This window comes from Osmia bicornis, chromosome 15 (genome assembly GCF_907164935.1).
Source record: "Osmia bicornis bicornis chromosome 15, iOsmBic2.1, whole genome shotgun sequence".
Taxonomy (NCBI): Eukaryota; Metazoa; Arthropoda; class Insecta; order Hymenoptera; family Megachilidae; genus Osmia; species Osmia bicornis.
This window is the reverse complement of record NC_060230.1, coordinates 7,641,624-7,668,354: the sequence shown is the minus strand read 5'-3', so window position 1 is coordinate 7,668,354 and position 26,731 is coordinate 7,641,624. Positions and strand designations below refer to the sequence as shown.

Here is a 26,731-nt window from a genome sequence, read left to right as displayed (position 1 = left end):
TAGCAATTTCTTAACAGTAACTACCATAAACGCAGACTTCCGTCTATTAAAGGCAACAACCAGTTACGTAGACGTTTTCAACAAACTTTCAGCTTCAAATTGATACGCCATAAACGCCATTTTGCGGTACTTTTAAGTCATCAAATATGATGAGAACTTCTTTGTTTCTGTCAGTCTCATCTTCAATTCTTCTTTCGGCTGTTTTCGAATAGCCTCACTAAAATTGAGAACTCAGGTTCGGTATATAACCTAAATTAACTACAAGAAACCGATTAAAATTACTTTCAGAGCTGGATGTCTTACCGTTTTCGAGATATCGTGGTAAGGTTAGGTTAGGTTCTGTGTATGCGCAGTATCGATTAGCGCATACGTAGTCCCAAAATTGTACAAAAACTTCTTACCACGATATCTCAAAAACGGTAAGACAACCAGCTCTGAAACAAATTTTAATCGGTTTCTGTTAATCAATTTAGGTTATGTACCGAACCTGGGTTCTCAATTTTGGTGGGGCCATTCGAAAACTTATCGCTTCTTTCTTGTATATCAATCGCCATAAAAGCAGTAAATCGCGTCGCCTTTCGAGTCAGAATAAATAAGGAAACGCGTGGGTCGAGCATTGGCGATCGATAGAGGGGTGACCCAAAAATTTCCCAAGAAAATGGGTAACGAGTGTTTAAACACCGGAGGAGACGTTGCAATTAAGCAAGCTACAGCTACACAGAATTAAGTAGGAGGAAGCGCGAGGCTACATGTTAACGATCCAATAACACGACACTCATTACTGAAACGAGCAACAGGGAAAGTTGCAACTTAACGTCGAGAGGCTGATTTTGACCGTGCCGGTATGAAACACTTTCCTGCACGCATCGCGAACGAAATTAGAGTATCTGGAGCATGTCTTGCCGGTTAGCAGGCTTTCGAGACTGCATTGCGCTTGCTGACCATCGAAAGCTCGCCAGTTTGACCGATAAAAGAAGGATGAAGCAGAAAATAGCTGAGAGATCTTCAAACTGGAACGCAATAAGATGCTGCTTTAAAAGAGGAAGGTGTTCTTCAAATTATACAGGGTGGTCCAAAAGAACCTGTATAATAATTTCAAGAGTAGTACACTGCATTGAATTTGTCGCAATGAAGTTTGCTACAAATTCACTAACGCATTCACGCAGCGTTGGTGAGCCGATTTGTAGCCAACTTCACTGCGACAAGTTCAATGCAATTCAGTGTAGAGAGAAATAAATATCAATAATTCAAATATAAATTAATAAATAATTTATTTATAAATAGATTATAAAATTAATTGTACAATATCAATCATAGTGTCCGTTCGTCTAGTGTATTTTGTAATTTCAAATAAATCACTGAAATTTTAATTTATTGAATATTCGAAAGCTTTTATCATATGATTATGTTAATTACTTTAACGCTTTTATTAAATAATTAGATTTATGATATTTCTTGCGGTTAAATTTGGACTCCAAAGTCAGTGCTTTTTTACTAGACGAACGGACACTATGATTGATATTGTACACTCAGTCCCATCGAAGTGTCGCAGTGAAGTTGGCGCACAAACACATTTACGCCGCGTCGGTGAGCCGATAGGTGAGGTGCCGGCGACTAGGCGTGAATGTGTAGCCAACTTCACTGCGACAACTTCGATGGGACTCGGTGTACAACCCTAAAGAAAATGATTCTATGTGAAATTCTAGAATAAACGTTTGCTTTACCACATTACAGGATATCTCAAAAAAGAAGGAAAAGAGTCTTTACCTTATTTTTTTTTTTCAACTGTTTCACTAATAGTTCACGGCACCTCTATCGATCACACGCGAAAGAAACGAATCACGATTGTGAGGTAACAAGCGGGTGGTTCGAACTCGCGTGATATCTATGTAAATGCAGCCCATCCTGATCGCGCCCGCAGCGATCACGACATGCCGCGATATAGACGTAATCCTCCCACTCATTCACAGGACCGCCAACAGGTATTTCCGATAGCTCCTTCGTCGAATAACAAAGTAGTCTGGAAACGTGGAACCGTGTAAACGGCCTTTGCTGGTCACTTCCTCTTCGTTCGGCCATCGACTGGCCCGGAAGTAACGTACGGTACCTGTCCGTTTCGTTACATCATCGTAAAACGATACCGTTCGCGATGGACAATTAACCGTACCGCCCGTCGTTCCGTTCGATTAATCATTTTCGATCGCGATTTATCATAACCTTAAAAAATGTTTTATTAAAAATGAATCAGAGGTTAATAACCTCAAATGATAATTATATGCCTTTCGAACGATAACCATCTTTCTTCCTGTTATAATTTAGTAGAGAAATTAAAAAAGAAGGTAATGAAAAAAAACAAAAGTAGCATGTTTGGTCTCAAGCATCAAGTATTCCTCTGTCAAGTACGAAGAAATCAGTATTGTTCTATACCCTCTACCATTCCAACGCGTTATTGAAATTCTGTTTACATCAGCTAGGTGGAACGCGTTACGCCACTTGCTCGTTCTTGCATGATACGATTAAGAGAAATCACGTTTAAAGCCCTCTCCCTCCGTTAATCTGCACAATAGGTGCCCTCTATACATATAAACGAAATCATGCGACGATTGGTGTTACGATTTGTATCGCCCAGTTTTATAATATTGCGAAGTAACCTAGAGACATTTATTGCTGAATCAATTCACTTGAGTCACTCGACTGCGCGTAATTACTTTCGTTCGGTATTAAGAAAGTTGTTCAATCGCAATAACCGCAGACGTAATACGATTTCACTTTATCAATCGTACGGTTAGTCCTCGTTATTAGATGAACGATTATGTGCTGTAATGATGAACTAAGAAAAGCATAAAACTCCCTAAAAATCATGGGGATTAAAATCAAATTTATTTACAAAATGGCAGACATTTTGTACAATGATTTCTATTTCGACATATCGTTGCGATAAGCGATTATCGAGTGAACCGAAATCCTATTGTACGCACAATCGATTCGCCTTGATTAGGATCGATTAATCGGTTGAATAGGTTACGTTTGTCCATGTGTAACGTTTGGTACGAATTCAGTGCCAAGCATCGAGTAAACGACACGATTGTCATTTTAATCGGTTAACGTAACATGCAGTTGTAAAGGGTTTCCTCGTGGGAACCCCATCAAACACTTTACGCATTACACGGTAAGCAAATATAGTGGTGAATTCAAGAGAAAGAATGTAACCCTTATTTGATACGCTAAGTCAAAGTTTCACGTTGTTGAATCACGTTTCTTTCTGTTCTGGTAACGCTTTCGACACGATTTTCTCTTTTACCAATTGTGCGCTCGTAAATCAAGATAGAAATCTCGCTACCGTGCGCAGTTCTATTAATCGTATTTCCTGTGCGGTTGGTGAAAGATGCGATTATCGATAGTATCGAAGACGCGTGCAACGAATTTCCTCAAAATCGTACACGTTATCGAGCAAACTATTAACTACAATCGATGCGTCACGGACTTGAGAAACCAGATCGATTGAGAGTTTCGATTGTATTTCAGATAAGGCGGCATTTCGATTCGGAAAAGACAAAAGAGAAACAATCGTGATATCTGATATCTCTATTCGAAGAACAATCGTCTTATTTCGATTTAACATTTAAGATGACTATTAGAAGAAACCCATGTGCTAGGATTAAAATAGAACGCGTAAAAATAAACCATGCTTCCCGACGAGCAAAGCAAAGAAGCGGGTGTCGGAAGTTTAAACAGACGGCATGGCATCATCGAACGTCATGAAAATAAAAATTAATTCTTGGTCGAAAAATCCTTCAAGATGGCCAAAAATCAAAAAGTATTTGGAAAATACGCATGTTTAATTACTATTTTGCGTGGGTTTCATGTATTGGTAATTAAACAGATAATAGACGGTTTTAAAAACTATAGAAAAACTGTCCAGTTAAAACACGAGTCAATAAAAAACAAAAACAAAAACTAATACATAAACCTAAACGGTCCATCAACTCAGCTGAGAGGAAAAAGGATGATGCTTGTCACCCTGGCAGACGACGTGTTGGCCGCGTGCTTAGCAAACAATGAAATGTATGTGTTTTAAGGGATTTTATAACATAACTCACCAGCAGTTGATAGGACGGTGAATTTTTATCGAACTTCCGGACGAATAAAACATTACTATCAACGATTCACTTGAAATTATATCGGGATAAAGAGAAAACTTTGACAAACCGCAGCCATACCGTATGGCAGCACGACGAAGACTGCCTCTATCAACCGAAAGTCGAACTAATGCAAAGTACATCCCGCAACAAAAGTTTTGATCTTTCCAGAGAAAATGTACGTCCCCGCTTTTCGCTGTGTCTGTATAAGATAAAAATAGTCGGCAATTCCGCGGGAATACACGGCCACGTGCAACTTAGGCTTTCCATAGTTAAGGGGAAGTATAAGGGATGAAGTTTCCCACCACAACCCTTATTTGTCCATGTTCTTTATATAGGAAGAAAAGGGATTCTATAGTCCGTCCAACGAGACGAGTCAGTAAATGTATACAAATTCTTGGGCGCGAAGCAGGATCGGCTTACGGTATATCGATCCCTGCATACTAAAAAATAAAAAGCTACCTTTTTTGGAACAATAATAATAGGTGCAAAGTCATCTCCCAAAATCATGACAAATAATTTTTGCCCATCCTATATACGCGATTTTGGTATGATCGCGGTGTGCGTATTTGAAAAACGCTAAGTTCTCCCCCCCTTTTTTTTACGTGGAAGAAATCTTCAAAAGACACCCCTCGCCCCCCTGGGGAGGAGCCGGGGGTAGTGTGGGATTTATACCCACTAAACCCTTCACGGTGGCCTGCGCTGTAGGAAGGGCCCCAGGACCTCTGAAGAATATACCGGGACCGACGCTAACAAGTTCCCCCCTGCCTTTCTAAGCAAGGGCCCACGGTTAGAGACCACCGAAAGTTGGCCCTGAACTCGACCCTTGACAGCCAATAGTAAGAGCCGCAGCTGTTTTGTTTACATTTACTGACTCGTTTCGTTGGACGGATTATAGGTTAGATTCATCCAGGAAAATGGAGGCTCCCCTGAAACCTTTTTCCTTAAACCAAAATGAGCCTACATTGCACCAAAGTGTACATCAAGATTTGAATGTTATAATCATATTGATTAACAATATTAATGAAACTGCTAATAATGTTAGATCACCACAAATGAAAGCAAATCATATTTTTAAAAAGTATATTTATTTTTCATGTTTAATAATACACAAATTTCATTAGTTGGTTTTATACACTATAATAAGTAATAATTATTTCGCCTTTTTTGCATATTTATCCTCTAGTTCATGTAATTTGCAGTCAAGTTCTGCCATGGAATATGTCCTTTTTCTAGTTGGTTTAAATGTTCCTTTAAGGCTATTAATATCTTCTTCTTTCTGTAAAATAGAAAAGGTTAAATGAATATAAACATTAGATGGTTCATAAAATTTCATTGTATCCAAATGAAACTTTACCCAAAAGTCTTTGTACTCAGGAGAAATGCCTTCTAAATACAATATTCTGTTTTCAATATTTTTAAGTCGTTCATATATATCTTTAGGAACAGGTCTATTTATTCCTAGAATCCTTTCAGTGGTTGAGATTCTATCATCTAATACAGATGAATAATTACTATTTGTTTGATTCATTCCTGACATAGAGGCCTTCCGTAAGGTATGGTGATCAACCATTTGTGGTCCCCATGCATTGAGTACTCTGTGCACTGAACAGATTCACATATAAAAATTTCATCTTCTGATCGTTGTATTACTATTATTTTACATTACCTTTAACGTGGCTTTTAGAATCTTTTCTTCTAATAAGAATAGCGTCTACCCTTGCACATGAATCTTCATTTTCATCACTTTGATCTCTAAAATGCAGTAAGGATACTGTATGAATATTATATAAAACTTAGTTTTTTATAAATGTTTCATATGTTAACCTGTGACAACAAAATTCTTGTACATTTACAATGTTCACTTGCTGACGTTTTCTTTCAATAAAAGAAGATATTCTGTGATTCAATTCGTCAGGTGTGGCACGAATTTGAACGAGATTTGGATCAATTATAACTTTAGAGTCTTCCTCTTCCACTTCTTCTTCTTCTTCTTCCTCACTGTTAAATAGATCAGAATTTTCTACCACAGTTTCTACTACCTCGTTTGATATTGCAATCATATCTTCTGATTCTTCTGAATCTCTTTTACTATTAACTGTGCAAAATAAATATTTGATTTGTAAGTACTTAATGAATCATTAGTAGATTTGAAATGGGTAAATGGTTATAAGATCATAAAAATGTTATCAACAATTTATTAATATTTATGTATGCATTCAATATAAAATATATATTTTTTTCAATTTTTTAAAACTCAACAATACATTATTCAAGCACCGTATATATTATTTTTATATAATTAAATAAATGCATTTTAGGTTTTACATACATTTTCTTTTTAACTAATACTTCAATGATATAAAAATATTATTTACTATTTGACCAGGAACATTCTTGATTCTCTTTCCATTGAGTTTCTTGCGTATCATACACTTCCTTCTTCCAAATTGGAACTGAGGCCTTCAGTGCATTGATAGCATACTCAACAGCTTTCAATGATTCTTCCCTGTGAGGAGATGAAATAGCAATCATCACACTTGCTTTGGATACTGGTACTTCTCCAAGACGATGATAAATAGCAATATGATGGACATTCCATTGAGAACGAATTTTTGCACATATATTATTCATTTCTTTTAATGCCATTGTTTCATACGCTTCATATTCCAATTTTAGTACCTGTGAAACATACATAAATAATACGTTCAAATTTATAGTTAAAATTAACATATATACCTTTTTATTATTAAAATTATCACGAGTGACACCAATAAATGTAGATATAGCTCCACAATTAGGAGCTATAACTAAACTAATCATTTCTTCAATGTTTAGTTCTTCCTGTTGCAATTTAACACTGTCTTTTGGAGTTTCCATTCTAACCTAAAAAATCCACAAATAGAATTTATACTTTTCTGTATTAATATGTATCATTAATATTATAGATAAACTTGTGAAATACGAACCTCCACTGAGCGGTGGAATAACTGCAATTTCGTCTTTTTCGGAAAATACTAATGTTGTATCCGAAGAAACGAATTCTTCATTCACCGCTAAGATTGCGGTATCTCGTATACTTTCTAATTTAAATTGACTAATTACTTTATCCACTAAATCAGCATATGATAATCTCTGTGGAATAGTAATATAGCATTTTTGTTTTCCTGTTAATTCTCTTGCTTTGGCAAAAAATAATATCTTCACTTGTACTTCACCAGCACTGTCACCCATTACGGAACGTCTGCATATAATGATAAAATAAGTCTACAAAATCCTGGAAAATCTCTATCACACGGTATATGATCATCAAGATATCGAGGCTCGTTATGTAAGTGATCCATCATTTAAAACAATAGATATTCCATTAATATTCGAAACAAGGTTATGTTTCTCTCATAGAGGTCTTAAACAATCGATATCCGCTGTCAATACTTCAGTATTATTGGTATTATTAAATGTATGAGATGACGTATTGATATATTGTTGATATTGATAAAATGAATAAGGTAATTTGATGAAAATCAAAATATATTTAATATCAACAAAATACTGGTATTAATCACCTGAGAGTCATTATTGACAATACTTCAGTTGGTACTAAAGTGATCTATAGATCTATAGGTATACTGATTGGTTTACACCTGTATCATATAGAATTTAATTTGACTGATATTATGTTTGTTAATAACTGATTAGGTTTTTATCTATAAATATTGATAAATAAGAATTAATTTTATTAAAAACTGTAGAGGATTGACTGTATTGTAAGACAATGCCATAAAGATGAAATTGGTAAATTGAATAAAATTTGGAAGGATAAAACCTGATCAAAAATTTGAGGGGAAGATTTCATAAATTATATTTAACCAAAGAAGAACTTGGTATATCATATTGGCATTCAATATTAAAATCAGTATTTCCTATTAACACTATTACTCCCGCCTTCCACATCACCGGCGGCAGTGCCGGTTAAATTACGTGGTTAATCAGACTAGGATTTATGTATGTTAGAAAAAGTAGGTTAACATTTTTTATCATTTAAAGTTCTAATGATGTTACGTTAATGGTGTAATATCTAAATAACTACCACTTTTAAACAGCAAACTATCAAGTGTAAAAAGAATATTCTTTATTTAAATTACAATTTGTTATACACAATAAAACAATCAGAATAAAATAATTTCCAAAAAAACTAACAAAATGCTACTCTATAGATCGACGGGAGTACCTTGTATCATACATATTAAGGTCAACCAAGAAATGAGGTCAACGTAGCAAAGAATCGTACTGTTCCGCCTGCATAATATTCAAAGTACAAGATCAAATATATTTGTTAAATTATTATTTCAAATGCGTCGATCAGATAACAATCGCTTCATCTAACACATCGTAATTCGTTATGTATTAGAGACAAATTGCATTTATATAAATATTCGTGTATATCAGGGTTTCAAAACGTATAGAAATCTAATCTTATCGGTATTAGAGATGAGAAACTTTATAAGACACGCGACCCGCAATTTTATGAGTAATGTATTAACAGTAATACGTCGATGTGTTGGTAAACGACGTCCTTGGATAAGCATTTAAATGTATGCATCGTGCGTGCGGCACAATGTGCGCTCACGCTTAAGTATAGATGGACAGCCTGCTAACCCAAAGTCTAAAAGAGTGCAGGGATCTAGCTCGTTCACTTGAGTTGCTGTGATACAAGGACGATACACGTTAAAGGAACTTATTCCTTTAACGGTTAGGTAACATTCTTAAGAACAATCTAGGTATCACAATCTACTTATATGTATACATACATATTATTCAGAAATGCTACCTCATCTAAACGCTGAACATATGACGCAGTTAAGAAAAAAAAAAAGATTCCAAGATCGTTGCTCAACTTAACCACTTTTAAAAGGCCAAAGTCTTTTTGGTTTTAAGTAAACGTTACACCTATCGCAGGAAAAGTTCCGATACATAAATTTCAGCGCATTAGCGATAGGACTTCAAACAATTGTGTATGCTATGCATTCGTTGACATACATACATATACATCAAGTGTAGAAGTTCAAAACGAATGTAATCGACAGCGAAACACGGTGTGTGTCGCATGGAAGAGAAGTGCAATCGAGCGAGGTCGTGTGGTGATTATATACCGAGTAACACTAGTAGTACCATCGCTCGAAAAATTCATGACGTACACTCCGGTGCAACGTAGGAGACTCCGACCATTAAATCCTGGAAGAACTGGAAGAGACCCTAGGGAGAGACTGACACAGAATCTCTTGTCGTCATAGATAAAAAATATGGCGGAATAAGGTGAATGGCGGGACATTTCTTCCGCTACACTTCCGCTTAACTAAGCGAAGCCTAAGTTGCACGAGACTGTACATGCGTGTTACATGGCAGCGACATAATTGAATCTGAGAGACAATCGTGGAACTCGTACACGCGAGGCGACACAATCCGATGTGTTTGCGCGTTTAGTTCAAACGTGTACCAGACTTTTGAAAAAAAAGAGGAAGTGTCACGGGATGGACAAATTGGTTCGTACAGGTGAGACGATGGAAGATCCGGATATGTATTGCGCGCACGTGTCTGAACCGTAGTTTGGGTTATCAGGTGAACGTTTAATAGTACTCAGGAGCCACCTCGTGGCCTAAAGGCAACCTTTCTATTCGGGTGGAAGAACCGCGCGATTCACGAATTGTCGCTCTCGTCGTTTCAACGATGAGTTGCATTCAGAAACTAAGTTGTAACAGCATTGCGACACGCGAGTGTAACCGAAATCTTGTCGCGTGTGTATATAGCACACCGATTTATTTGTCATGCGAAATGAATTTTTATCTACGTAATTACGTATCGTCTGACATCACTGCAACTTCGGACTTTACTCCTTTTCGATAGTGGATCCTCATATTGGTTGAAAGAAAGAAAATTTGCTGTATCTTTTTCAAGTAAATTTTGAGAAGTTGAAACACGGGTTACAGTGTTACTCGTATAATACCATTCGGTCACATGTGCGCGTGATCGGTATTAGAAAACAATATGTTCGAGTTTTAACGATGACTGCATTGTTTCCTGTTCATTGCAAGAAAACGTTGCGTCGATCGTGCACACCGATAATGCAGTAATCTTGTCGATCTTTCTCATTTAGATTTTCCCGTGGAAATTTACAATTTTTATTTCTTTTTAATGTTGATCTAATAAGGGCATTTAGTTGAATCATTTTGTGTAAAAAGTAACGTTAAAGGGAACACATTTTTAAACACGTGATTCATTAACGAACCAATCGCCCACCGTATCTATGTTCTTTCCTTAGATAAGATACTTAAAAATACTTTCTTTATGCCCTAACTGTATGCATATATAGAATTATTAATATATACATGTTTTATGATTTCACTTCCGATAAAAAATAATATTCCATTTGAGTATCAACAACTAACGGATATTCTGATCTGTGTATAGTTAAAAAGGTATACATATCACATCTATGATGAAATCATGGTAAATTTTCGACAATTCAAACGCCGATACGTTAATCGTAACACATATCTACACACGGTGATAAAAAGTGAACCAAACATCGTGCTTGATAAGAGAGCAGGATTCTACTTTTAAAATCATTGCTAGGAAATCAAATGCATCTTATTCAGTTGCACATGAACTATGATGTCATACTGCAGTGCGCACCAACGGCAACAAGATTAACGGCCTTGACAGGAAAAATATTTTTATATCATAGACAGTTTTCTCTTAACACGTATCATCTAATACGTTAATATCTAAAATTCGAATTAGGTTTTCTCTTTTATGAATCGTAGACATTATGTACCCGTACATACATACATATACGTTAAATGCAACAACTGCTATAGTAAGTCGCAAGTGCAGCTGTGCGACGGTTTAGGAGTAAAATCGATCGATAGTTATTCGTTGATCTAACTTTGATTCATATAATAGACGATACGTGATGCGCATTAGAAACCATTAAATCGTTTATGACGAGATACCGAACTATATAATAAATTATGTAATATACCGTCAATAAAAGAAAGTAAATCAATAAAGATGAATTTCGAGATAAATAAATAATTTGAAGGTTAAATGCGTAGATCGACGATCAAGATCAAGTTTGATCGAATTTTAAATAGTTTCGTGGATAGTGTACGCGTGAACGCATAAGGGCCCGAAATAAAGACGCCCCTGGTGCAGGTTGAGTAATACGTCCCTGCAGAACGGAGCCCGCGAGGGCTGGTGGGAAAGAGAGAGGCAGGCTAGCGATCAGAAGTTGATAGAGGAGCGACGAGGATAGAGAGGGCGAGAGAGGAACGCGAGGGCCGAGGCACACCATCGAGTATCAACCAGCTGGTTGGCAAGGCAGCCGCGAGCAGTCGCCAGTGAGACGCGGTACCCCGCGAGGGCTTTCGTCGTTTGTTCCGTTCGTCTAATCGTGTGTCTATATGTCCGTCATCTCCCTTCCGCTTAAACCTATCGTGGTCGTGCGTACGTTCATTCGTTCGTCCGGTCCGTGTGTGGTGCGTCTCCCTTCGCCTGCTTTCAACGACACTTGCCACCGGTCGGGACTATCGTCTCTGTGTCAAAGTACATCTCTGTCTTTCTCTCTCACTCTCTTCGTTTCTCTTGGCGTGCCCGACCGAAAAGACAAGATGGCTGCCGACTCAGGAATGGAGACGTGTCCCTCCCCGGAGATTGCAGACTCCAGGAAGCGGCCGCTCGATTGTGACGCGGAAAATGGCGCGACGAAGAGGTCTCATTACGGATCAGGTATTTTAATTACCCGTTGTCATTGATTTTTTTCTTCACCGCAACGAAACATTCCCTACGTACCTTCGTAGCGATGTTCCTATACTCGTACGAACCGATAAAATACACGCACAATAATTCTCTCCCTCTCTCTCTCTCCCTCATTTGCCCCTTGCTCTTTTTTTTATCTTTCTCTTTTCCTTGCTTTCAATGCCTATTCTTTTTACTCTCTCACGCGCCTTTGACAATCTTGTCGCTGGTGCTGCTGTTGACACAGCGATCGCTCGCTCGGCCGTTCCCTTTCGTTTCCCACTTCGAAGTCTGGCGAACGTGTACACGAAGGCGAGAACGCGAACACGGTGCACCGCACAGCGGTTCGCGCATCCTCTCGTGCCACGTCTCCTTCTCTTTTTCGTCTCCCCTTTTTTTTCCCCAAATCTGTTTGATATCTTCAGTCCGATATCGTAACCGCGAAATCGTACGTGACACCTGTAACGGTGTTTTTTTTTTTACGTTGACGTTCATTTTATTATTGTCAACGTCATCGTTGTCATCGTTTTCGTCTTGCTCGTCGTCGTCGTCGCTGTCAGTCCTCTCCCCCCAGACCATTCCTAGTCACCCATCGTCATCGTCAACATCGCTGGCTCCTTTTCCTTCGATTTCGTTTTTTTTTTTTCTTCCTTGCCGTCGTTGCTGTCATCGTGGCTCTTGTACTCTTACCCTTAATTCTTAGTAGTCGTAGTCGTCGTCGTCGTTATTATTCCTGCGTGGGCGGCTGTGCCTGTGGAAACGTTGTTAATGGAGAATCGCTGCTGCGGTGGCTGTCGAACACGCTCGGTGACTCTGCAACTTCGTCTCTGTCGCGGCCGTTTCATTGGACGTACGATCGCTAGCTTTGCGACAGGAACGTTAGAAGTGGTTCTACGTCAAGTATCGTCCGTACGCATATTGTTGTGTACATTTCTCTGCCGCATTCCCGTAGTGCAGTGCCGTGGTCGCTGTTGTCGCGTAACCGCCTTACTAAGGAACTCACTGCTACCCGTTCAGTGGCAGTCACTAGGATGTGGCGTATCGGTGAGTTGTCAGGCACACCGTTCCGCTGCCGAGGTTGCGGGTCAAGGTCGATAACGAAGCGAGTGAGCGAGCGCACAGGGCTTCCATCTGTCAAACAGCTGTTTGCCTTCAACGAATCGAAACTTTGTGTCATTCCGGCATTACATTTCCTTCTTCTTTCGTTCGACGATTACGCGATACTTTATTTTTTTTTTTTTCCGTCGTCCGAACGCCGTTTCGCATTGCTATCCAATCGAGACGCTCGCGTGTACCACGAGTACGGTTAACGATTTCGCGTTCCTTCGATTCGGTGTCCAATCAAAAGTCAAAAAGTTTCGTCACGAATGTCGAAGCTACGTGATATTTAACAAAAAGTATTACAAGATCGTTCGACAGCTATCTTGAATGTTAAAGTTCAACGACAACAATTTAATTTATGCACGGTATATTTATGAGCAGCGTTTTGATTTGAAAGAAATATGAAGTGTTATCGTATGCGTGTATTTTATTAAATTCGTTGTATTTATTTATTTATTGTATGTTTTTAAATTAATCTTTATGTTTTATTGTTATCTTATTTTCATCAATTCAACAAATATGTACCCTCTTTTTACATTGATACATAAATAAAATAACAGAATTTTATTTGTTTATTTTTTCTATAAATATTTTATACATAAGTGCTACGTAAGTGTTTCGTCTTCTATATGATTAAAATAATAAGCTTTGGTCATTGTTTGTATTCGATAGGAGGAGATGGAACATATCACCTCAAAGTATTGGTCCCTGGTGTGGCTGCAGGAGCTATTATCGGAAAAGGTGGAGACACGATTGCTCAATTGCAAAAAGATACCGGAGCTAAGGTTAAAATATCTAAATCACACGATTTCTATCCAGGTATGGTAGAAACATTTCCATGCGTTCTATTTGTCGTTACAGTATTCGTATGGTTTTCAGGAACGACAGAAAGAGTGTGCCTAATAACTGGTAGTATAGAAGCTATAATGGCAGTTATGGATTTTATTATGGATAAAATACGTGAGAAACCAGATCTCACGTTAAAGACAACTGTTGACTCTGAATCAGGAAAGACCACGGCAGAGAGGGACAAACAGGTAAATCCTTTTTTTTCTCTTTTATTTACAAACATTATTTTGACACTGTTGTCAAAATTGTCTTATTAATGTTGTCCTAGTTATTTATTATAGTAATGCGTAAACAAAAATAAATGCAATTTTTTAGGTAAAAATTTTGGTACCTAATAGCACTGCAGGGATGATAATAGGTAAAGCTGGAAACTATATTAAACAAATTAAAGAAGAATCTGGCTCGTATGTTCAAATAAGTCAAAAGGCAAAAGATGTGTCTTTACAAGAACGATGTATAACGGTAATCGGGGAGAAAGAGAACAATCGAAATGCGTTAATGATGATATTAGCTAAAGTGGCGGACGATCCACAAAGTGGTATATGCCCCAATGTTAGTTATGCAGATGTAAGTGGTCCTGTAGCTAATTACAATCCCACAGGCAGCCCTTACGCTCAAGCGCCTACAAGTACACCGACGTATACTTCTACAGCTGGCATTAATACAGGTATTGTTTGAATAATTTCAATAAAATAATTGTTATGAAACTAATTGTGTGAATGAAGATTATGTAACCGAATGAACTGATTCATCTATCATCGTATATTTCTGTTCACAGTGAGTCTTTTGAACGGTGCTGGTCTTAGTTTGAACTTGAACTTAGGAGCTGCAATAACAGCTGGTACCGCACCAGTGACGACGCAGTTGTTGGAACACATAAAGTTAAATCTACGAACAGCAGGTTTCTCGGAACCTGCTGCTAGCGAAATTTTATCAGCGATTGCTACTCTCGCTAAGTATAATCTCCTTGGAATGGGGATTGGAATGCCATCGAGTATGAGTTACCTTGGAAATCCTATGGATAGTACCACAACGGCAAATGGTTCGAACAATAATGGCGGCGTATTTGGGCCAATCGGAACGGTACCTGCCCTTGGATCTACATCACCTACACCACGTAATACACTTGATAGATACGAGGCCTTTGATCCGTTCAGACAAAACAACACCGCTGCCAGTGCTATTCATCTGAACAACAATTCGTTTGGCCTGGGTACTAACCAGTTATCACTTGTAAGTAAGAGTCCTACACAGGTAGACGTGAACAACAAGGAAACCAAGAAAGTAGACATAGAAATTGCAGAGGTTATAGTGGGAGCTATTCTTGGACCCGGCGGTCGTGCCCTGATTGAGATACAGCACCTAAGTGGCGCCAACATACAAATCTCTAAGAAGGGCATGTTCGCTCCTGGTACCAGGAACCGGATAGTGACTATCACGGGTTATCCTAATGCGATCGGCACTGCTCAATATTTAATTGAGCAGAGGATTAGCGAAGAGGAAGCAAAACGAGCACGTCAAAATGCCCTCGCCAGTATGATCAATTGATTTCAAGTACAGCACTTTTGTTCATCCCCATTATTGAGCTCCGTTATTCATCTTTTCACATCTTGAGATGATGCTACGGTAGCTCTCTCTTCCCTTCTTTAAAGAAAAAAAAAAAAAACTCGTCCACTACCACCTACCACCCGTTGTCATCTGTCGCAACATCACTAATAGCGCTTGCATTCTCACATCACTATTCATGCATCCATCATGGCTCGTCAACATTTATCTATCTTTTAAGATTATTATGATATATAAATATTATATGTTAAATGATAACTACTACAATTGTTCTGTGATACACCACGTTACGGGGCTTTATCACAAATAACACACACGTACCACATCAGAGTCACATAATATATCTAGTTGTATGGTATAGGATATTGAAAACATGGCATGATATAAAACTATATAATTACATTTAGAAACGAAATGGCACAATTTGGCCGCAATTGTTCTTGAAAGATCGAGATTGCAATGATACCACGGGGTAATTGTTTCGTTTCATAAAACGAAATCGATTATATATATTTTTTTTTTTTGTTTTGTGTATAGGAGCATAATTTATCTATTGATAACGAGAGAGAGATACTTTTAGTTACAAGGTCATACAGAACTCACAAATTGAATGACTTCGATCTGAGAAATTCGTATTCTAATGTGTGTCTTGGAAACTAAATTACATTCGTTTATTCACAAAATCAGGTTTTGTGAATTTATTGTATTGAACTGTTCCTTGAACTATGAAATGATTAGGCTAATTAAGCAATTTTACTCTTGCTTAACATACTATCCGAACGAGTTTTTTTTTTTTTTTAAGTACAGAGTGATACCTTGGCAAAACCAAAGATCTTACATACGTTAAACAGAAATAACTTGGCTGGAAGATAAATATACATACAAAGGGAGAGCTATTCTACATATAAACATATATTTATATATTTACAATGCTGGCTGGTCCAGCTAAACGAGTAACATAATACCCCCTATTGCCAAGTTTTATTCTGAATCCCAAAGCCTTTATTTCTCAAAAAATCTTCATCGAAACTCTTATAGCGTTAGAATTAATGTACACAGAGATAATATAAACATCGAGTCTCATTATTTCTTCGCATATATCCCCTTAGGAATGGAGAATTCATTGTGCTAGGACGATAGAATAAGAATCATTCGATTCGTTAGAACGAAAGATTTCCGAGTAATAGTTTCAGTACAGTTACAATACAATGTTAATAGATGCACGTTAATCACATTCGATTGTTCGTCTAATTATTTTTAGTTTCAAGGTATATCAGTTGAATACAATTTCAATTAATGCAGTTTTACATTTCTTGACACTCGCATACATTATTGTTTCTCTTTCTTTTTTTTTTTCGTTTTTTTTTGTCATTCCTTTTACGATTACAAAACTGCATAAATACAGTTCTTTTTATTGTATAGAAATATTTATATATTTATATACACGTATATTTTCAATAGTTTAATCGTTGAATATCCTCGATGGAAATATTTTTGTCTTCTTAGCAAGTATTTCTTTTCTAAGCAATGATTGAACGTCTCTCGATTGAAATCCATACAGATTGAGATTATACATCGTTAGATAGATTAATTGTTAATAGAATTGAAAAGTGTCTGTCAAATGATCAGCAGTCATGTCATACATCCTTGGGTTCTGTATGATACTGCTTTAACGAGGGCTTCTATTTAAGGACAACCAAATCTTCGACAGATGTTTTTTAACTAATCGCACTTTGACATTGAATCAAATCATTAGATAAGGAATGAATTTTAGCTAGGAAACTTTGTTTCTGTTGATAATTGTCGATACAGATACAGCTTACATTTCATTGCTAGATAAGAAAGAAAAGATATATATACACAGAAATGGAGTGAACGAGAGAGAGAGAGAGAGAGAGAGAGAGAGAGAGAAAGAGAGAGAAAGAAAGAAAGAAAGATATTGTTAATAACAGATGTTTCAAATCATTGTTTTCTCTTTTTGTTTGTTCTCGGGGAGGGGAGGGGGGGTAGGTATTTAAGAAGGGGTGATATAAAAGGGATAGGCGGTAATCAATAATGGGTTTAGTTAAAGTATCTGAAAACGTTAGCTGTAGCGTGAAATGAAATATATAAGTGTACATGAAGTACAATTCGTAGCTGGAAGCGCTGGCTCACCGCTCTTTAAAATAAATTGTATATTCATAAATATCGCATAATATGAGTAATAATATATTACACACAGAGAGAAGATAAAAGAAGATATATATATATATATATTATATTATATATATAATATGTATACATGTATGCATATAAAGATGCATATATATATACACAAAATATATATATTATACATTGAAAAGTTTCAATTAGATTATTATTATTATTATTATTATTATTATTGAAAGAGAATTCATATTATCTAAAAAAAGAAAAACAAATCTAAATGACATATATGTGCATATTTATATGTATATATGTATATGCATGTGTGTATATACAATTATATATGTATATATATACATATATAAATATAATATATAAAGATATTAATATAAGTAATGAAATGATATTATATAAACATTGTTGACAACAAACAAAAAATATATATATATTTGCGTCCGCGTACGTAGAACATGATTTTTATGTTTATCCATAAATTGTATGTGAACTATTGTCGATTAAACTTCACACTGTTGCCCAGAAATGCAAAAGGAACGAGGATATCCATTGGAAAAATCACACAGACACGAATCTGATGATCGAAACTAACCGTTAGGTTGCTGTAGATAGTTACATTCTGAGAAACTTTCATATAGAATATATACATATATACATATATATACACATTACGGAGTTTTAGCGTTAATTTAATTTATGAATCGCTTGCGTTTCGACATCATTGGCGCGTTAATTGAATGGCAGCATAATAGTTATTTACGTTGATTTCCCATCATCGCATCGTATCTATCGTATCGATGATACTCTGAATTTTAATCCTGTTGCCGCTTTTCTTTTTATTCTGTAATACCTTTTGTGATTCTCGACTGCCGGTGGGCAGGTGTGTTTCCAATTAAATCATCATTTTCGAAAAAAAAAAAAAAAAAGGATAGGTACTCAATTTGGATTTTCTTCTGTGCTGCTTCTTGGCAAGCAACAGTTTTCATTTTTCTAACATTTGTTCTAAACGTTTCTTGTCCCATTTTTCGATCAAGTCTAAATTTTTCTTCTTTTTTTTTTTACACTGATAAAGATAGACGTATCTTGCAAGTGATTCTTCGTGTAAAATAAAAGAAAAACAACTTGTAGGTAGCAGAAGATAAATATCATTAGGTTATTATACGGTTCTCTCAGTAAACACATTCCTTTAGTAATGCAGATATATTGTTAATAAGGCTAGCTGTGATGGAACTATAAGGGAGGGAGGGACAGGGATATATTATTCGTCAGCTGCCAGTACATGAAAAATGCCACGATACAATGTTGTTGATAGTGCTGTAAAAATCATTAGAGTTTATTTGTTCGGGACGGTGTAAAAATTGTTTGTTATTTGGCAGAACGATGCCAAGAGGATTGATCGTTCTTAACGAATGATAGACGATGGTGTTACAGGTGCAATTCAGATTTTGTATGTCAGTTAGCGATATTTATAATGTTGGTTTTTACGGTGGATAATGAATGCTTTGGATATTTAACCCTTTCGCTGTAAAAATCGATTAACATTGATGATAATTGCGCTAATAACATAACGCAGCGAAAGGGTTAAATATCTTGCATCCATGGTATAGGAAAGCCATAGAGATCAGCCAGTCTAATATAAGTGTTTCCTTTAGCGATTTATACGTCTGTACAATAATTAGTATTTTATAAATATCGTGAATCTTGCGGGGGTAACGATACGCATCGGTATCCATTCTACACACGTTAGACGAATTTATTTTTTAACACGTTGACTGCTTATGGTAAAATGAAAAATTAATCATTTTCAGATTCTCGTTTTAAATGAAAAATTCAATCGAAATTTGGAAGCTTAATAACTGCATGGCAATCGTCGACTATCAGTGGCCTTTCGGACCGATAATCTCAGGGGTCGATCGCTTTCGTAACGAAAGGGTTAAAGAAATTAATTCATAATATTCTTTAACAGGAATTTTTGATGTTCTTAAACTATTTTTAGAACGGTTACAAAATTAATCGTTAATATTTTTAACGCTCTCGTTACGGATTATAATAATTGTATCGGCAGTCAACGTGTTAAAGATCGAATTGCAATTGCTAGACACAAAATTCCATATTAGAAATTCGTACGGTAGTAAAAGGTTTGGCGGGAATTCGATTACTGCTTGTCGTTTGTCAAAAAAGAAAGAAAAAAAAATTGAAACGAAACAAACACGCAGATACCTCTGGTGCAAAGTGGCAGGAACAGTATTGGTTGGCCAGTCTATTTGTTACCTACGAGTTGTTTAACAATATCGGAACGCGAAACACCGTGTTAGATTAATTCGAAGCCGGCAGTCGTAACAGGTTTAGACGAATTCTTCTCTTATCTCCATATACGACGCTTTATTTTGTACAGTTTTTCTTCGTTCCGTTTCTTGCTCCTTTCTCCAAGCGAGGAAAGGCGCATAAACAATTCTTCGACACCGTGCCGTGTCCAGTCGTGGATAGTTGGTACACGAATTAATAAGTCTAGATGTGTACGTAGTGTCTTAAAAAAGAAAAAAGTCTCTTATAAAAAAGTCGTGTCACGTTACAGGTTCGACGTTTTAATTCAATTTATAATCACGGAATGAGTGAAGGAAAAGATAGGAAGAAAGGGGTGAAAAGGGAAGAAAAGATGAAATTATTAACTCTTCGCACGTGGAGAACACATATAATAGTGTGTAGTTTGATCAGGGAAACGTAGGAATTGCATTGACTCGCTCGATTCTAATACGAACTATTGTTAAACAGTAACTATAAATAATTATTGAATTCGACACAATTGTCGCCACGCGGATATGTGGCTTTCCGTGTCACGTTAACTTGGCTGTGTGTGCTAGGCTACATTCGTAATTCATTGTTCCATCATTAATTCACCTCCACTCGCACAGACCTTCCCCATTCACTTGCATTAGAGTTCAAAGAAATAATTTAAAGAAAAGAAAAAAAAAAAACATTTGTCAGAAGTGTGCGACAGTGCGTTCTATACGTTGTTTATTTTATTAACAGTAATATTTTATTTCCTTTGTTATTTGCCAACTAGGCAAACCTGGGTTACACTGCTGGGTATACCATCTCTAATATATGAAATATTAAGTATGCTAGGTATACTAGGTTACACTGATAGAGTATACTAACGCTAGTGTACTTTTGCAAGTGTAACTTAGGCTTAACTCTACCTCCAGCCTTCCACCACTTTGGTATACTAATTAATATTCCATTAATCAGCATACCTCATATAGCAAACCCTTCTGATTCTGAAATTCAGTAGCGGTAAATTGGTTAGACTTTGGGCTCGTGTCGGCAAACATCGTTATACAGAGTGAGAAAGAGTGTTAGTCCTTGAAGGTGGTGGTAGCTGGGGTGATTCTGAACAACATTTTCCTTTGCGAAAATGTTGTTCGAAGCTTCGTTTTTGAATTATTAAGGAAAACCCACTGACCAATCAGAGCGCGCATAGCGCGCGGGCTCAAGGATGGTAGCCTCAATCATAGTGTCTGTTCGTCTAGTGAAAAAGCACTGACTTTGGAGTCCAAGTTTAACCGTAGCAAATATCATAAATCTAATTATTTAATAAAAATGTTAAATTTAATTAAGATAATCATCTGACAAACGTTTTACAATATTCAATAATTTATTTGAAATTACAAAATACACTAGACGAACGGACACTATGATTGATATTGTTCGTCTAGTGAAAAAGCACTGACTTTGGAGTCTAAGTTTAACCGCAGCAAATATAAATCTAATTATTTAATAAAAATGTTAAATTTAATTAACATAATCATCTGATAAAAGCTTTAGAATATTCAATAATTTATTTGAAATTACAAAATACACTAGACGAACGGACACTATGATTGATACTGTACAATATCAATCATAGTGTTCGTTAGTCTAGTGAAAAAGCACTGACTTTAGAGTCTAAATTTAACCGCAGCAAATATCATAAATCTAATTATTTAATAAAAGTGTTACTATAATTAACATAATCATCTGATAAAAGCTTTGGAATATTCAATAAATTATTTGAAATTACAAAATACACTAGACGAACGGGCACTATGATTGATACTGTACCCTGCCGTCCCTGAGCCCGCGCGCTCTGATTGGCCAGTGTTTTTCCTTAATAACTCAAAAACGAAACTTCGAACATTTTTGCAAAGGAAAATGTTCAGAATCACCCTAGCTACCATACCCTTAAAAGACTAACACTCTTTCTGGGACACCCTGTAGATCGATTAATATACCCCATTAATGTAACATAGACATTACTTGACTTGCCATGTGCTCCTTTTATTCTTCTTCTGTTGGTATATTTGTTTTCCACGTACCGTGGCACACTTCTTACCATTTTTCGGGCGGGCTAGAGAAGAATGAAAGGACAAATGAAGAGTAAACGATGATATTTATCATTATCGCGTGTAAAATAATTAATTATTTGGAAAGGAAATGGAATATAAGGGATACACATTTGATATCAGAGAAAGAGAACTTTTTCGCGCGACATTTAAACACACACTTCACCCAATCACTTTAGTGCCATATTGATATATCCCCATCAGCCACACTTGTTGACGTTTTGACGGTAGAAACGTGTTGTTAAAGATGTGTATATTTACTGCGATCGGGCAGGCTGTTTTGAATAATGTCGGGATACGTTTAATCTTTTCGTTTACACGAGTATATATATATTAAACCGTTGCGAAGTATTAATGAAATACAACAGATACATACACACAAAGTATACACACACAGTTGTATAATGCTTGTTTTAGTTCTTTTATTTTTCTTACAAGTGTACAAAGAATCGTTTCACCGTTGTCGAGGGATTATTTTTTGAAACACCTTGTAGAGAGATATATATTCGCGGGAATGGATGAATTATTTCGCTGTACATTTCATTGAACACTATCGATCGTGATCGAATCGCAGATACCTAAGTTCGAACCTGCCGTTTGGCGAACACACGCGTACGTACCACACGAGGGGAATGAATTTTGTAAAAAGACGAGAAAAGAAAATTCAATTGTTTCTTAAATCAAGAACAATGCGTTCTGTTCTTGAATCGTTTCAGAGTAAAGATGTGTGGTCGCTTTGCGTAGAGCTCAGAATTGCTTCTTCCTTCTATTTTTCTTTCAATTAAACAGCTTTCGAATCACTGTTTTTTTTTTTTTTTTTCAAAGAAACATTGCATTTGAAACGCTTTAAGAATTGTTATATTCTTGAGAAGATTCCTTTACTGCCACGTTTTGCAATCGTTCGCTAATAATCAAACGTGTTTTAATGAATATAGTGAAAATTTACCATAGTCGAAGGAAATAATAAAACACAGAAAAAAAAAAAAGAAATATATGATACATTGATATAGAGATGTAACGTTATGTTAAGAAGTATTAAATATTAAATATATATAAATTATATATTTAAGAGATACGATATGATAGTTGTGAAGGGAAAAACAGGATGAAGAAGTAATAATAAGGATAATAATAGTTAATCGATTGCGTTCAAAATTGATCGACAATAGAGCAGAATTCTTAAAACGTAGAAACAAGCAAACTTGTGTCAGAAACAGAACGAGGAATAAGAAGATGATCTTTATCTGTTTCCTGTTAACTGGAATAAATATCGATTGTAATATAATAGAGACTTTTATATTTGTTCACATCAGACTGATACTTATTTGTGTAACATAATTATATTTTATTGGTACAATGGTGCTCAACACGAATAATTATCAGAGTATAGGAAAAATAGGATATTAATGTTCAATTTACTATAAGTTCCACAATAAGGTATGGTGTCACCACGATTCTTAGAATTTTCAAGTATCTGAACAAATATATGAGTCACTATATAAAAAGAAAAGGAAAAAGTATACTATTCGTCCTAGAGATATTGAAATTATTTAAAAAAAAGAGAAAAGATTTTTCGACGTCGTTCCCGCCATTTCTTGAAACGACTGGTTCGACTTCGATTTATCTCGAACGAAGGAAATCGAAATTTTTTCAAAATTCGATAAAACGATACCAAACGCTAGATTGTTGAAAATAATTTCATTTTGAAAATGGTAACCCAGTTAACAGGTGAAACACTAGTCTTTTAACCTTCAGATGTCTCCACTATGAACACCTCCATGTTGTACACGAAAATTTTCGATTTACCGTGCACGTTGCCGTTTTTGTATACAATCATGTTCGAATTTCTCCGCTAGCACTTCGAATAATCATGTATTATTTTCCTCCACATTCGTCGAAGCTTCGTTTTTATTTTTATTTTTCACCGATTTAACGATTTCACGATACACGTACCCTTAAAAAAAGAGCGGAATATAATACAAAGAAAGAAGATGAAATAAAAAAAAAAAAAAAAAAAATACATGTGGCTGTAAATATTTTATATAAGAAAGAAAGATGACGATGAAATATATATAAAGAAAGAGAGAGATCTATCTATTGTAGAGATACGCGTGGAATTAAACGAAAACAAAAATAAAAAAAAAAAAATAAGAGGCTTTTATTTTTGTCTATAAAATGAAATGAAGTAAAAAAATAAATGACGATGAACCGAATAATAGAGGGATGAGAGAACGACAAACGATATTGTGGGCGATATGAAATATCCTGAATTTTTTAGCCGATTTTAGAGAGAAGAGCATATTTATAAGGTTATTTACCGAACGAGTATTAAACCTGCGCTTGTGTCTTCTGTGAAACGCGAGGTTCCAATCTATCGTCGTGAAATCGAATAAAAATAAAAACGCTCCGTCAACAAAATCTAACAAAATGCTTGTTCTAATAGAAAAAACGAAACGAGCCTCGTTTGGTGTATTCGAAATAGCAATGCGTACCGAAGTCTTCTGATAAAAAAGGAAAAAAAAAATGAAAAATTGTTCTTTTTCTCGTCGCGGACAACCGAATATACGAAACAATTAATTGTACAGGAAATACTATTTAAAAATCTGAACAGAGCAAAGGGAAATCGTAAATCGTGACAGAAAGGGTATATTTAAAACGGCTTAGAGCATTCGTTTAACGTGTAAAAAAACTAAGACAAAGGGTTGTACAAAAAAAAGAAAAGAAAGAACACAGTGTGTATCGTAATGTTATTTCATTGGAAGTGAGAATTTAGAGTTAGACTGTTGATACACGGTATATTATTTTGGCTAAGCGTATATGTATAGAGAAGATTTTAAAAATAAAAATGATAAAAAAAGAAAGGAGGGATAAGGAAAACATAATAGGAGAAGATACGTGAGTTAATTGTTGAGATAAGAAGTAGCGCATAGCAGCTCGGGGATTTAACAAACAGGAAAGGTTATGATGATGATGATGAAGAAATTAAAAACAAAAAAAAAAAAAACAAAAAAGAAAACACTATTAAGTACCTTGTTGAGTATAAGTAGATTAATGATCGCTAAGTCGCGAAGAAATAAATAAATAAATAAATAAATATATATATATATATATATAGTGCTCACCTTCGAGGTGTGCACGTGTGCACATTCATGTTCATGAATCATTCGACTCGTCATTATTGTACACATACACACACACACATACACACAGGAACTTTCATAAATATGCATCTAAAGGAACAGCGTTACGACACTTGTGTAACGCGAATTGTTGCATGCCTATACACGGAAAATGAAAAAAAAAAAAGAAAAAGAAACAACACGATACCAAGAAAAATAATAATAATGATAAAATATAAAGAATAGAGGGTTGTTTCACGAGATGCGAAACGCAGTGCCGCGCGTTTGTGCTTCACCTTCGAATTTGAAAGGGTCGCGTCCGAATGAACGATAGCCCGCGCAAACTTATATGTTAACACGGGATAAATAGCATTATTATTATTATTATTATCTTCCACGAATATATTTCGAATTTCGAATAGCAGCTGGCTGCGAGAGAAAAGGTACCAATAGAGAGGATTCGTTCGTCACTGATCACGATGGAACCACGATTCAAGTATTGTACCTTACATTCCTTTGGCTATAAAGAAAACAGAGTAAATGAGCGAAGAGGCACGACGACCGTGTGATAGACGGAGAAATATAAAAACGAACAGAAACGAAAGGGAAAGGAAACAGGGTGAATGATTCCCTTTTTCGATCGAGTGCCACTTAAAGTTAGCGAAATGAAGAGAAAAAAAGAAAATGAAAATAGAGAATTTATTTGTTCACAATCGACGCCCGTTTAACGCGCTCGATCTTTCGTTTTCTTTTCTTTTTTTACTCCTTCCTTCTCGTTTCTTCGTTTTTCGTCAGGATATATATACATATATAATATTGAGAAACGGTGCATCAAGAACAGTAAGCGAAATTGTATTTTTTAACGTACATATATATATATGTATATATATATATGTATATATCTATATGTTTATATATATATATATATATATATATATATATATATATATTCCGAGGTCTCACCTCCCGAGAAAAAGGGTATTGCGATTCAGCTTCGAACGTTCACAAGGAATTTTAGATTTAATTCAGATTATTGTTGTGCGATAAGTTTGGCGGCAGGAGAATAGATCATATTCTTTCAAGACAAACATTATGTGTGTATATATATATAAATAAATACGTATATATATGCACACATATACACACCTATAGACGAGTAAAACTCTCTTTCAGCGAATAAGAAACAAGAAAAAGAAACTATATAGGGTTGTTAACTATTAAGAATCGTTTGAATCATGTATAGTTGCGCGCCAAGCGAGAGTGAAGGTTCCGACGCGCATGCGCAGGCCGGTTATCGGAAGGTATATATATTGGGCCTCTCCCCCACTACTTCTCAGACACCGTTTGGATCTTCTATCGCGCGGATCTTTATCGCTCACGATCAGTGTATTTTTTAATTATGTTGATGACGATCTCTGTTCACACCATCTTCAATTCTCCTCCACGTCACGTAAACTACTTTAACCTTTACTCTCACTTGACAAAGCTATATATTAAAGAAAGGGATGCACGTCGTACGTTCTTTTATTACAAGAAACAAACAAAATACTATAATTGTCGCGTGTCAAAGCAGGGAAAATGAAACGTTCGTTCGTCCCTTTGTTTTTATAACCTCCTT

General features: G+C 35.9%; 3 protein-coding genes across 11 annotated transcripts in view; 1 reads left to right on the top strand and 2 right to left on the bottom strand.

Annotated features, from left to right (window-relative positions):
• Window positions 1-5,151, bottom strand: part of LOC114875670 (tubulin polyglutamylase TTLL5) — a 28,181-nt gene extending 23,030 nt beyond the window's left edge. For 3 of the 4 annotated variants that reach the window (XM_029186221.2, XM_029186223.2, XM_029186224.2), the window contains exon 1: window positions 4,101-5,151. The gene's annotated coding sequence lies outside the window, so the exon portion shown is untranslated. Of the gene's footprint in view, window positions 1-1,767; window positions 1,853-4,100 lie in introns of those variants that run through there. The other variant, XM_029186222.2, reaches the window with a different exon arrangement.
• Window positions 5,152-5,210: 59 nt separating this feature from the next.
• On the bottom strand, window positions 5,211-7,200 carry LOC114875674 (molybdopterin synthase catalytic subunit). Its single transcript, XM_029186243.2, has 7 exons — window positions 7,109-7,200; window positions 6,879-7,025; window positions 6,518-6,821; window positions 5,967-6,237; window positions 5,809-5,894; window positions 5,497-5,744; window positions 5,211-5,418 (listed from the first exon to the last, which is right to left on the bottom strand). Exons 2-7 carry the CDS (start codon window positions 7,017-7,019, stop codon window positions 5,293-5,295), a joined length of 1,176 nt encoding a protein of 391 aa, XP_029042076.1. The 5' UTR covers window positions 7,020-7,025; window positions 7,109-7,200; the 3' UTR covers window positions 5,211-5,292.
• Window positions 7,201-8,332: 1,132 nt separating this feature from the next.
• The window catches only part of LOC114875673 (RNA-binding protein Pasilla), a 33,084-nt gene continuing 14,685 nt past the window's right edge, over window positions 8,333-26,731 (top strand). The window contains exons 1-6 of one of the 6 annotated variants that reach the window (XM_029186240.2): window positions 8,333-11,927; window positions 13,710-13,856; window positions 13,917-14,074; window positions 14,202-14,553; window positions 14,665-15,119; window positions 15,190-15,296. In XM_029186240.2, the coding sequence (XP_029042073.1) occupies window positions 11,603-11,927; window positions 13,710-13,856; window positions 13,917-14,074; window positions 14,202-14,553; window positions 14,665-15,119; window positions 15,190-15,198 (1,446 nt within the window). In that variant the 5' untranslated portion in view covers window positions 8,333-11,602 and the 3' untranslated portion in view covers window positions 15,199-15,296. Of the gene's footprint in view, window positions 11,928-11,957; window positions 12,981-13,051; window positions 13,403-13,709; window positions 13,857-13,916; window positions 14,075-14,201; window positions 14,554-14,664; window positions 17,720-26,731 lie in introns of those variants that run through there. The other 5 variants (XM_029186239.2, XM_029186237.2, XM_029186236.2 and 2 more) reach the window with 5 other exon arrangements.

What these genes read in the sequence shown, in the direction of transcription:
- LOC114875674 (XM_029186243.2), bottom strand. Translation starts at nt 7,019, where the DNA reads ATGGAAACTCCAAAAGACAGTGTTAAATTGCAACAGGAAGAACTAAAC. An exon ending in ATAATTTTAATAATAAAAAG is followed by an intron (nt 6,822 to 6,878) that starts GTATATATGTTA and finishes TATGTTTCACAG; the next exon opens with GTACTAAAATTGGAATATGA. An exon ending in TTCTAAAAGCCACGTTAAAG is followed by an intron (nt 5,745 to 5,808) that starts GTAATGTAAAAT and finishes GAATCTGTTCAG; the next exon opens with TGCACAGAGTACTCAATGCA.